The sequence below is a fragment of the Bos grunniens genome, chromosome 4, assembly GCF_055505025.1.
Source record: "Bos grunniens cultivar Pamir isolate PY7600 chromosome 4, Bosgru_T2T1.0, whole genome shotgun sequence".
NCBI classification, from domain to species: Eukaryota; Metazoa; Chordata; class Mammalia; order Artiodactyla; family Bovidae; genus Bos; species Bos grunniens.
This window is the reverse complement of record NC_141168.1, coordinates 91,506,044-91,519,782: the sequence shown is the minus strand read 5'-3', so window position 1 is coordinate 91,519,782 and position 13,739 is coordinate 91,506,044. Positions and strand designations below refer to the sequence as shown.

Sequence of the window (13,739 nt, the reverse complement as noted above, 5' to 3'; positions counted from 1 at the left end):
GGAGAAGACTCTTGAGAGTCCCTTGGACTGCAAGGAGATCCAACCAGTCCATTCTGAAGGAGATCAGCCCTGGGATTTCTTTGGAAGGAATGATGCTAAAGCTAAAACTCCAGTATTTTGGCCACCTCATGAGAAGAGTTGACTCATTGGAAAAGACTCTGATGCTGGAGGGATTGGGGGCAGGAGGAGAAGGGGACGATAGAGGATGAGATGGCTGGATGGCATCACTGACTCGATGGACATGAGTTTGAGTGAACTCTGGGAGTTGGTGATGGATAGGGAGGCCTGGCATGCTGCAGTTCATGGGGTCACAAAGAGTCGGACACGACTGAGTGACTGAACTGAACTGAACTTGATAAAACAAGTAGACATAATTAGAGGGCAACACAGGTGAATTTCATGGTAACCACTACCCAAAAAGCTACAATAGATGCACAAAAACCAAAAAGAAATGAACACAAGCATACTACTAAAGGAAATCATCAAACCATAAGGGAAGAAATGAAGAAAACTTACAGAAACAACCAGAAAACATGCAATAAAGTGTTGTAAATCCAACATCCATGAAAATATGCTCAACATCACTAATTATTAGAGAAATGTAAATCAAAATAACCATATCGACTCACACCTTTCAGAATGGCTATCATCAAAGTGTCTACAAATATAAAAAGTTCGTGAGAATAAAGAAAGGGAACCCTTGTATACTGTTGATGGAAATGTTCATTGGCACAGACAGTATGGAAAACAGTATGAAGGTTCCTCAAAAGATTAAAAATAGTGCTACCTTATAATCAAGTAATTCCACTGTTGTGCACACAGCCGAAAACAAAAACACTAATTCAGAAAGACACATGCACTCCAATGTTCATAGCAGCATTAATTACAATAGCCACGATATGGTAACAATCCAAGTGTATGCCAACAGACAAACGGATAAAGAAGATGGGGTATTTGTATATTATGGAATATTACTCAGCCCAAAAAGGATGGATTCTGCATGGATGGACCTTTAGAGTATTATGCTTAGTGAGATATCTCAGACAGAGAAAGGCAATACTGTATGTCATCACTTAATGTAGAATCTAAGAAACAAAACAAATGAATGCATATACCAAAACAGAAACAGACTCACAAAGAACAAACGAGTGGATACCAATAGGGAGAGAGAAACCGGGACAGGCAAGACAGGGGTATGGGATTAAGAGATACAAGCTACTATGTATGAAATAGGTAAGCAACAAGGATATATTGTTGCTTATAGCCACAATTCCACATGGATTATAGCCATTGTTTTGTAATAACTTTAATGGATTATAATCTTTAGAAATATGGAATCACTATGAAACACCTGAAACCAACATAATATTGTAAATCAACTACGTGGCTTCCCAGGTGGCTCGGTGGTAAAGAATTCTCCTGCCAGTATAGGAGACAAGACTTTGATCCCTAGGTTGGGAAGATCCCCTGGAGAAGGAAATGTCAATGCACTCCAGTATTCTCGCCTGGGAAATCCCATGGACAGAGGAGCCTGGCTGGCTACAGTCCATGGGGTTGCAAAAGAGTCAGAGATGACTTAGTGACTATAGTTCAATGAATTACTTGAATATGCAATTGGTTATGCTTAATACTGGTCTTTATAAACAAAAATAACCACTTAGACAAATATCCTTCCCATATATTGCTCAGTAAATTTGCACTTTTTTTTTTTACACTGTATTTATTTTTTGACTGAACTGAGTTAATAATTCAGTGCTTTTTGGTCAGAGAAACTGATAAGTAACACACTTACAGGTATCATTCCAAAGATTATCCACATCAGAGTGGCAAGAGTTTTCTCAGTTCTGGTCCTCAGCCACAACTGTAGTTAGCAAAGTTTGCGTTCATTATCTCTCCCTGTCAACTTCTGCACCTTGAACTTACTTTCGGTTTTGCCCATTTCTCAAGACAATCTGTCTCCCAGTCAGTGACACATTCTTGGTACTTTCCATGTCTCCCTTCATCTATAAAAATATCCCATGTCTTTTTCTAACACAGCTTTAAGTATTGTGATTATTTGACCTATGGTACAAAATGCCTGATAATGATTGAAAGTGTTATCCTTCCCAGTTGCCACTCTTATTTTCAGCAGTATCTTTCAGCGTTTTATACCTAGAGTGACCAACTGTTTCAGTATGCCTGGGACTTTCCTGGTTTCAGCAAAGAAAATTCCAAGTCTCAGGAAACCCCTCAGTTCCAGGCTTGTTTACCCTGATGTCCCTGAAAGGCCTGTGAGAAACAATGGTGGGGAAGATTTTTCACCCTTCACTCTCAAATACTGTTCCCAGCTAGAGATTTTTCTGCCATTTCTCTCAAATCTCTGCCCAGGACGATGTACTCAACTCCCTTGGGAGTCCAGCATACCTCTTCTTCCCTCCCCACCCACCACACTTGTCAGGACAAATTTCCCAGATTTGCTCATTTTGCTTTCTGGGTGATCTAAGCCTCCCATTATTTTATTTTGCTCAATAAAAGATATTTGCTTTCCCAGGCATATCTGTGTTCACACCAAAAAGTCCAGAATCATGTCATAATCCTTACCCACAACACTGTTCTTAGACTGTCTTCATGTTCCCCACCTGTAGAAAGAGCATTCTTTATTTGCAGCACTCAGATCCTAAAATAACAAGAAAGAAGAGCCAAGGGAAATCATCTATGAGTATGTTTATCTACACTGATATTTTTCTTTAGCTCTAACAAGCAGAATTTGATGCTACATCTTGCTTGAAATAAAAGGACAATGTAGTGAAAAGGTCCAGCTGTCTAGGAGTGCCACCTCACTACAATCTGTTCATTCTGTGGCTCTGGATCATCCATCATTTCTCAGGCATCTGTGATTTGCCTATGATAGAGAAGCAAGGATGCAACATTTTTATAAGACTCATTGCAGGATTATATAAAATACATTCAAACAGAATAGCTGATTTCACTAAATTAAAAAAAAAATCATTTTTGTTATAGGCTGAATAGTGTCCCCTCCAAATTCATATGTTGAACTCCTAACCCCCCAGGGCTTAAGAATGTGATTGTATTTGGTGACAGGGTACTTTAAAGGGTAATTAAGATAAAATGAAGTTACTAGGATCAGCCTTATTCCAAAACTGGAAGCTATTAGGACACAGACACACGCACCAAGACAAAACCATGTAAAGACACAGAGAAGACAACCATCTACACAGGAGACAGGCTAGAATATAGCCTTCCCTCACAGCCCGCACAGGAACCAACCCAGCCAAAGAGTTGATCTTGGATTTCTAGCCTCTAGAACTGGGAGAAAATAAATTTTTGTCGTTTAAGCCACCCATTTTATGGTACTTTGTTATGGGAGTACTAGCAAACTAATAAAATTTTCTAGTAGATAAATACAGAACATACTAAGTGGTCAAAATGAGCTCTCATTAAACAAAGATTTAGAACCTTGCTCAAGGCAAGAACCCAGGGCATTGGACTAATTACTTACAGCTCACATTAGAACTTGGACTGTTATCCCTAGGCATATAGGAAACTTCTCAGCAGTCCAAATGAAAATAAATAGAAACGTTCTCTAAGAATATGAAAGTAGGACTTTAGATTCTTTTTCTTCCAACCTATCAGTGAAGCCTCTTGAAAATAGCTTTAGGAATGTAACATCAAGTGCTCTCTCATCTTCTCCTAAATAACCTTGATCACTAATCTCTTATTTTTCCACAACCCACAACATTTAACTTCACCCTAAAAAACATAACAATATGATATTCCCTCCTGAAGAGCATTTCTCCACTCAGGGTAATTGATGACTATTAGTGAACATATATTAAACACATATTAAACAGAAACTTGTATTAAGAAAGAAAATATTTATAGGCTCTTAAAAATGGACCAGATGAATTGTGAGTTGTAGCTTTATAACGTTGCTCTGTATACAAAACAAGCAAAGAAATACACCACCCTTGCTCGTGTATCCCTTTTTTTTATCATTTTGGAATTTTCACTGCTGTCTTAGAATCATCTGATTTACTTTGTTCACATTGCTGTTCTACATTTCCCTTGGGCAGCATTTAGAGGTTATTACTGATTCAGAAGTAGAGATAAAGGTCTCCAATGAAAAGTCAGATGGCTGAAAAAGATAGAAATACTCCTGACCTTGGACTTGCTTTCATAATTTTTAGAGACTGTCCAAAGGATTTTGCCATCTTTCTTTTTTTGTTTTTTTCCACAGGCAAGTGATGCCTGCCACTCAATCTGAACTACAATTTTCTCAGTCAGTCATTCTGGGAATTCCTCCTCTCTCTCTCTCTCCCAGTCAGCTTCTTTCTGGCAGCAGTTGAGGTGCACTGACTAAGTTACAGATACTGCTTAAAAGAGAACAATTAGGAGTAATAGGAGAACTGCCCCTGGACCTCCTGGGTCAGGTGAACTCAGAATCTTGATGGGGTTTTAGATGGCTCGGCCATGTCATCCGTATTTTATAAAGTGGTATGTGAAGGGCAGATTGCTGGTGAGGTTTCACTTACTGAGCATTTGATTTAGTGCAGAAGTTTATAGAAGCGGGCCCATTGCCCAGTCTCGTGAGAAGGACTCAGATGACTAGAGTCTTGAATTACACTCGAGGGAAAAAGTTTTTACTGGTATAGGAAATAGTGCTGAGGTTATATAACATCACATTTTTAATGGAAAATTGCTGTTGACATCCCCAGCATCCACCTCCTCCCAATTCCAGGAACTAAACTCAATTCTATCTGTTGACCAAAAACTCCCAAATCCAGTGGTTTGAATAGGGTGGTGGTCGGGGTGAAGGAAGGAGGAAAAGACCCAGATCTGACCAAAGGTTCCCTGGTTACAGCCCTTAGTGATTGGCTGAAAGATGAGCACAAAACCGAAAAACTCTTCTATCAGGACCCTTCTACTGGGGTTATCAGGAAATACTTAATATTGCACTACTTATCAAAGTTCACTAAGGAAAGCAGAACTATCAGCATTGATATACAATAAGGATTTTTTGCAGTGATTTGATTTGCCGCATATGTGAGAGCTGGTCAGAGTCTTGGCCTGGCACTTTCTTCTGCCTATGGCATGAGCTTGAAGTTTAAGGTCAGGCTGAGGGAAAGAAAAGATAAATACTTGACTGAGGAAGAGCAGGGACAACTAGAATCTCGTTTGTCTGTTACTAGCATGGTTGTTGGTCCCTCTCTGACTCCAAGCCTGCAATCTTGCTGCTGTGGATCATCTGCAGGACAAGTGGTGCTCTGGCTGCAGAATGGCAAGCCAATCACTTGCCCCTCACCAATAAGGTAAGTCAGGAGCTGCCATGGAGATTTACCTACATTCCCTTCCAAGAATCACAGTGGCTACTGCTCCACAGTGACCTTCCAAATCGTCCACAGATGACTCTTGTTACTAACCCTAACGGGAAACAGTCAGGAGAACTCGGGGAAACATCATTTAGTTTAGCCCAGATGACACATTACCAAGTCACCACAGCCTGAAACTACAATGGAGAAATGTGAGACTGGAGCTGCCACAGTCATCAGGTCCTAGGAAGGGACAGCCCAGAGTTGCTGGGCTGCTTTGTGGAGACCAAGGATGAAACTAAGATAATCAAAGTCAGAGAAGGGAGAAAAACAAACAATTTGATCACACCCTTCGAGCCCAGAATCCTGGAATGCCTGAAACTACCCCTGGGGTTTTCAATTGTGAGAGACAATAAATCCTTTGTGCTTAAACCTGTTCAATAGGTTTTCTGACACCAGCTCCTGAAAGACTGCTAAATGACAATCTTAACATAGAGCCACTGTATTTGCTCTAGTGAAGTTTCTTAATAGTTTCAAGGAACAGTTTTAAGTAGCATTAAATCCATTCAGAGGAAACCAAGCAATAGTTAATTTGTACCTTATTACTGATCAGATAAAGAGAATCAATGAAATATATTTTCCATTTTTAAAAAGACCAGCAAAAAGAAGTTTCCATTGCTCCTGAATAGTCTCCTTTCATTAGACCATAATCAAACTGTTTCCTATCTCCCCTTCACAATTTCCTTGCTTTCCACCATGATATAAAGGGGACTGAGTGAGCACTGAATACACATTTTCTGGAATAAAAGAGTATATTTTCCTCCTGTCGAATGAATTGTTCTAATATACAAAAAAAAAAAAAGAGTTTATAATTTTATTGTGCCATTTAACCTAATAAGTGTAAGGTCAACATCATACCAAACTTGTCAATCACAAATTCTGTTTAAATGACTGACTTTTGCAGAATCAGCTGAAGTAAAACCAGTAATATCATCATGGCTAAGTTTGACTTTCATCTTAAATATAATCATATTTATATAAATACGTTAAATATCTCAGCATATTCCATGGGTTTAAATGTCAACTTACAATATTAGGAACTCTTAAAATCTGCTTCCAAGCCCCCAAAGAGAGTCTCAAATGTCACTCAGTTCAGTTCAGTTCAGTCGCTCAGTCGTGTCCGACTCTACAACCCCATGAATCGCAGCACGCCAGGCCTCCCTGTCCATCACCAACTCCCAGAGTTCACTCAAACTCACATCCATCGAGTCGGTGATGCCATCCAGCCATCTCATCCTCTGTCATCCCCTTTTCCTCCTGTCCCCAATCCCTCCCAGCATCAGGGTCTTTTCCAATGAGTCAACTCTTCGCATGAGGTGGCCAAAGTACTGGAGTTTCAGCTTTACCATCATTCCTTCCAAAGAAATCCCAGGGCTGATCTCCTTCAGAATGGACTGGTTGGATCTCCTTTCAGTCCAAGGGGCTCTCAAGAGTCTTCTCCAGTCCCACAGTTCAAAAGCATCAATTCTTCGGCACTCAGCCTTCTTCACAGTCCAACTCTCACATCCATACATGACCACAGGAAAAAGCATAGCTTTGACTAAACAGACCTTTGTTGGCAAAGTTATGTCTCTGCTTTTGAATATGCTATCTAGGTTGGACATTACTTTCCTTCCAAGGAGTAAGCTAAGAACAAATTTAAAAAAAGTAATTAAAAATAAACTTTTAGCAAAGGATGAAATATGATATATTAATGTCAAAGTGAGGTTGCTCGGCTCATCACCTATTGTCAGAGTCACCATCCCTTTAAATGTGAAACTCCTCTTTGGAAAGAGAATATCTACCTTATCAACAATGTTTGTGATCACTTTGTAATTCTACAAAGAAAGTGGGGCATGGAAATGGGTGTATTGGTCACTTTAGAAACGTTTATTTTTTTCCCAAATGGGGAAAAATTAATTCAGCAAGACATTTAACAAGTGATGGGCTACTAAAAACAAGGCTTTCTCCCAAGATGTTTTATAGAAGCAAGTGCATATATTTTGCAAAATCACCTTAACACAATAAATTTATCAAATTATTGTTTTATTCAAATGTGATTACATTTTAGATGAGACACAGAGATCTTTAATTAGTTTTCTAATAAAATTCATTTTGAAGCTTTTATGAGTTCATTAGTTTACTTTATATATATAAATGGAGCCATTATATAATCTGATTTGGTTTTTTTAATTCAAAAACTATTTTTTGATCGAGTGGCATAAAAATTTGTTACCCAGAAGTAAGGTTTTCTGGTTTTATAAAGACTCCTTTGTTCTTAGAGATGAAGGATGGGTAACACTGTGGTTCTCAAAGGAGAGTCCTTGGACCAGCAGCACCTCTATCACCTGAGAACTTACCAGAAATGCAGATTTTCAGGCAGCATCCCAGACCCGCTGAATCAGAATTGTGGGGTGGAGCCCAGAAGTCTATGTTCCAACAAGCCCTCCAGGTGATTCTGCAGTTGCTAAAGCTGAAGAACCTCTGCATAGAGGTTGCTTGGTCTAAGGCCTTTGCAATGGGAAGGGAGCATGTTTGACAGTGTGCTTTCGGTAGCTCCGAGCAAAACAACTGGTGACCTTTTCATACCTCTAATCTAGTTTGTTCTGAATAGTTGATGGTTTTCAACTATTCAAAATAGCGCACATTGTGTAACCTGAAATCGTAGGCTATGTGAGTAATAAGTGAGATAGTATCTATACAGAGCTTAGTGAGCGTATGTGTGCTATGCCTCATACATGCAGGACTTTATATTAATGTAGATAATTGATATTCAGACTATAAGTTTTAATTTATATTTTTCCCTCATAGCAAAATAAATCTATAAAACCCATAAAATATCCCATTCATTATACATTCATAAATATTTAAGCCTAAGAGGAGTTTAGAGACTACCCAGTTCGAGCCCCTCATTTTACAGATGAGAAAACCAAAGCCTGGGGAGGCTGAATGACAGGTGAAAAGTCTCTTAGGAAGTGATAGGAAAAACATTAGAAGCCACAGCTACAATCCCTGGACTAGTATCTTATAGAAGAAGCCTTTCATGTTGTACTCACCACTACAACAGCACTGCTTGATCTGGAATTTTCTCCTTTGCCATTACTAATTATCACCCAGTACTAATCTCTCCATCACTCCCTCATGTGTGTGTGTGTGTGTGTGCGTGTGTGTGTGTTAGTTGCTCATTCGCATCTGACTGTTTGTGACCCTATGGACTGTGGCCTGCCAGGCTCCTCTGTCCATGGAATTCTCCAGGCAAGAATTATGGAGTGGGTTGCCATACCCGTCTCCAGGAGAACTCCCAACCTGGGATAGAACCTGGGTCTCCTGTGTTGCAGGCAGATTCTTTACAATCTGAGCCAATAGGGAAGTCCCCCTTCATGTGTGAACTGACACTATTATTCAGAATTGCAAAGCTATTAGATTTAAAGCTTTCTGGCCTACATAGGCCTCAGTTCAGTTCAGTTCAGTCGCTCAGTCGTGTCTGACTCTTTGCGACCCCATGAATCACAGCACGCCAGGCCTCCCTGTCCATCACCAACTCCCGGAGTTCACTCAAACTCACGTCCATCGAGTCAGTGATGCCATCCAGCCATCTCATCCTCTGTCGTCCCCTTCTCCTCCTGCCCCCAATCCCTCCCAGCATCAGGGTCTTTTCCAATGAGTCAACTCTTCACATGAGGTGGCCAAAGTACTGAAGTTTCAGCATTAGCATCATTCCTTCCAATGAACACCCAGGACTGATCTCCTTCAGAATGGACTGGTTGGATCTCCTTGCAGTCCAAGGGACTCTCAAGAGTCTTTTACAACACCACAGTTCAAAAGCATCAATTCTTCAGTGCTCAGCTTTCTTCACAGTCCAACTCTCACATCCATACATGACCACTGGAAAAACCATAGCCTTGACTAGATGGACCTTTGTTGGCAAAGTAATGTCTCTGCTTTTGAATATGCTATCTAGATTGGTCATAACTTTCCTTCCAAGGAGTAAGCGTCTTTTGATTTCACGGCTGCAATCACCATCTGCAGTCATTTTGGAGCCCAGAAAAATAGTCTGACACTGTTTCCCCATCTACTTGCCAGGAAGTGATGGGACCAGATGCCATGATCTTTGTTTTCTGAATGCTGAGTTTTAAGCCAACTTTTTCACTCTCCTCTTTCACTTTCATCAATAGGCTTTTTAGTTCCTCTTCACTTTCTGCCATAAGGGTGGTGTCATCTGCATATCTGAGGTTATTGATATTTCTCCTGGCAATCTTGATTCCAGTTTGTGCTTCTTCCAGTCCAGTGTTTCTCATGATGTACTCTGCATATAAGTTAAATAAGCAGAGTGACAATATACAGCCTTGACATACTCCTTTTCCTATTTGGAACCAGTCTGTTGTTCCATGTCCAGTTCTAACTGTTGCTTCCTGACCTGCATACAGGTTTCTCAAGAGGCTGGTCAGGTGGTCTGCTAAAAAGAAAAGGTAAAATATGTATGCAAAAGCCACAGATTTCTACAACAGTTAGTGAAATACTGAAATACTGTAGTGTATCCATAGTCACTTTTTATTTCATGTTGTGGTCTAGAAAATAAGCATGCAAGAAACCAACTTTCAACAATTATGTTATTCTGAAGAAAGTCTTTGGGTTAACCCCAGCTCTTTATAACTCTGAAATTCACTAAATTATACAGCAGCACGTGAAGGAAACTTCATACAGAAGTAAGGGGAAGAAGTTTGTAACTATAAAAAGAAAGAAATCTATTTTAACTAGAAAAACCTTCAGAGACATAATTTTTATTATCTCCTTTTACTTTATAGTGCGTAAAATATTCCTTAGACATGAAAAAAATATAGGAAATAAAATTTACAAAAGCACAGTATGAAAATTCATTTTGAAACTTCCAATTATGTATAGTATTGTATGATTTTGAATGTATTTTCTTCATTGTATTTACATATAACATATTCAAAGTTATTTAGCAGTAGCAACATTTCTTAGACAAACACCATCCATTAACGTAGTGCATTCTGCTCCTTCCAGAGACCTAGTTATCCCCAGTTTCAAAACTTCATGTGGTATTTTCTACATTACAGAACATGAAAGTGTGCTGTACTCATGACTGGCATGAACATTAATGACACACCATTACTTGCACCTCCTTAATTGACTTTCATATTAAGGCTTTAACAGAAGGAAGTAGAGGATCTGTGGCTTACATAGAAAAATTACTACATTGTAAGCTGAGCACTGAACAAGAATCTCATCCTAATTCATCATTAGGCGAAAAGCCTGAGGAACTGAAAGAATCAGCTATGCTTTTTCCAGTTTCCAAATGCTTGAAGAAGTTTTACATTAATGGCTTTTGATGCTTTTAATGATGTCAAGGATGGGATTTAATTGCCTTATTAATTCTCTTGATTTGCTGCCAAATGTTAAAGGCAATTTGTGATTACTGAGCTAATCTTTTCTGATTATGAAAATCCATTATAGGAAGAAAAATATAAAATTCAGAAAAGTGGAAATGATTTATAAAAATGTTAGAATATATTTAAAAGAACAGAATGTTTGGACATGGGTTTAAAATTCCTCTGAAAGGATTTGTTATGAGATTGGAAGATATCTTTGTGTATATTAATATTTAAACTGTTGTTTCATCCTTAAATTACAGAGATAGTGCTGTTCATTTTTAAAACTCTTCTCAAACTTCCCAACCACAATCACAACACTCTGATGTGATAAACCTGAGTGATTTATTTAATCTTACTGCCCTAATCAACTCACAAGATCTCTGTTGTCTCAGATCTTAGAGCCTGGAAAAACCCAGTTATTAATTCCTTATTATCCTTTCCCGAAATTCTCTGGTTTGCTGACATGCTAATAAGATTCCAAGAATGTTCTAAAGAAAGCAAAAGCAAAATCACCACTAAAAATGATTGTGTTCCGAACTTACAGATTGTTTCTTTTTTCTCCCTTCTCCCTGAATTCATTTTCAACTGAAATAAATTCTGTCCTTGAATGTGTGTACATAACTCCTTGGGCAGGCTGTATTCACTTATCATCAAATACAAATATTAAAAGCCTTAAAGATCTTAAATCCTAATTCAAATTACCTTTGCCAGCATACCAAATACCTCAGGGTAGGTGTATTAAAAGCTCTAAAATGATTCTGCTTTTACTTTTTAGCCAAATGGACATGTTTTATTCAGGATCCCTAAATAAAATCCTTATTCAGCTCATCCACATTACCTTTGAAGACTTCTCTTTCTTTCCCTCACTCCTTCACCCTTCCCAGCCCTTCACCTTGGGTACATGCATCTCCTGAGCTCCCTTCCGGCTTGAGGGCTTCAGTGCACTGAGGAACTGCCCCGCCACCCTCTCCAGACAAGAAGCAATGACTGATCCTCCTTCAGGCGCATCATTTCTTTACCAGGGAAAACTTATGCGATCTCCCTGATCCTCATGATTCCCCCCTCCCCTGCCCCGAATCTATATCTCTTGGCATTCCAGCCTTTCCTCTGCAGCTGGTATTGCAGATGCCATTTTAAATTTAATTGTATAATTCTTTATTATTGCCTCTATCACTTCAGCAGTACTGAAGTCAGGGGGATCATGCTGTTTTTTCCCATTATTAATCTCAAACATCTATGCATCTGCCACAAAGTGGGTACACACACTCTGTCAACTGAATGACAATAAATGAGTGACTGTCCAGGGCACATAAACAGAGGCAGGCAGCCAAAGGACTGGACACAGGAGTAAGCACAGACCAGCCCTTATCAACTCTCTGGCAGTTAGCATTCATACTTGCCTAAATTTCTGTACAATCTTTGTATTACAAAAGATTTATAAGACATTCTGAAATACACACACATACACATGATTACACAAACACCTGAGCATGCACACACACACACACACAGGTATCAGTGTTTCTGGTAGATAAGATGGCTGCATTCAGCAGTAAGAAATCAGGCTTTTAAAAAAGAACCCTTCTTTTCAAAAGATCTTTGAAAGTTAAAAGAATTACTCTGCATTATGATCCTGAAGAAAAAGTTGAAGGATTAGCTAGACCTCAAGATGGAGGAAGGTGGTAAAAATTCCAGTTGGTGGATGCAGACAACAGATTTCCAGTCGTATCTTCCTTCTGGCACCTTCATGAGATGGTAGAATAGAGCAGAAAGCTTAATTAAAAGGAAATAATTACCTATAAGTTTTAATATGCATTTTGTTTTTTTTTAAACTATATTCCCATGTGCTATGTTTGGGGCTAGTGCACTGGAACGACCCAGAGGGATGGTATGGGGAGGGAGGAGGGAGGAGGGTTCAGGATGGGGAACACATGTATACCTGTAGCGGATTCATTTTGATATTTGGCAAAACTAATACAATTTGTAAAATTTAAAAATAAAATAAAATTAAAAAAAAAAAGAGCCAGATTCTGCAAACAGAAAACCTGCTTCACACTGGCTGTATAGCCCTGACTGTCCTCTCCAGCCCTTAGTTTCTTCACATGAAAAATGGGAATAATCCTAGCAAATGCCACTGGAAATAAAAGTGATCAGGTAGAGAAAGTAGGTAGTCTGATGCCTGGCCACAGAGCATTGCTCCCTTCTCCTCTCCCTCTACCTGTCTGCTGGCAAAATTCCAGTGTTTAGAGAGCCTCTGGATTATCTGGGTTTCTGTGTGATGTAATTATGCTGGCAGTAATTTGCTTTAACTAAAAGAAATTAAAAGTAACTTTGAAAGGGAGAAAGAGTTTTTTCTTTCCATTCTCAACAATAAAGCAGCTTAATGTTTGCATGTGAAAGGCAGATACAAAAATACATTGTTTGATTATAAAACCCGTCCTTGGATTTTGTGCTAGGCTATGTTTTCACCAGGAAAAACTTTTTTTTTTTTTTTCTTAAAAGCAATACTTTTCTGAGATTCTTTTCCTCTCTCTCTCTCTCTCACACACCCCCCTTTCTCCCTCTACTCCTTCCTCTCAAAAACATATCCTTCATTTCTATACTTCCTCAGAAGTGGAGAATGCAGTTGCTCTCAAAACCTCTAAAGAATTCACTAGTATTAAAGCTCCAGTTAAGTCTCGCCACTGTTTGGTCACAGGGTTTTTCATTCTGTCCAAAGCCGATTGTAGGTCTTGTAACACATCTCTGTAGCTGTTTCCATAGTGAGCACTCCAAGTATAAAGAAAATCATAGGCAGGTTTCCACATCATCTATACAGAAAAAAAAAGACTAGTTTGTAAATAAGTCAGAGAGGAAAAGAGATGCTTTAAAAAAGGGTTAATAAGGCTCTTAAAATTTGAAAACAGAATACTAATTATATGTAAATATATATATGCATATCTACACACACTTATTTAATGTCACAGATGATGCTCAGTCACACATTCAGGTGCAA

General features: G+C 38.9%; 1 protein-coding gene across 4 annotated transcripts in view; it reads right to left on the bottom strand.

Annotated features, from left to right (window-relative positions):
• Nucleotides 1-6,170: 6,170 nt before the first annotated feature.
• Nucleotides 6,171-13,739, bottom strand: part of MACC1 (MET transcriptional regulator MACC1) — a 99,545-nt gene continuing 91,976 nt past the window's right edge. For 3 of the 4 annotated variants that reach the window (XM_086397442.1, XM_086397443.1, XM_086397444.1), the window contains one exon: nucleotides 10,114-13,554. In XM_086397442.1, the coding sequence (XP_086253568.1) occupies nucleotides 13,342-13,554 (213 nt within the window). In that variant the 3' untranslated portion in view covers nucleotides 10,114-13,341. Of the gene's footprint in view, nucleotides 9,805-10,113; nucleotides 13,555-13,739 lie in introns of those variants that run through there. The other variant, XM_086397448.1, reaches the window with a different exon arrangement.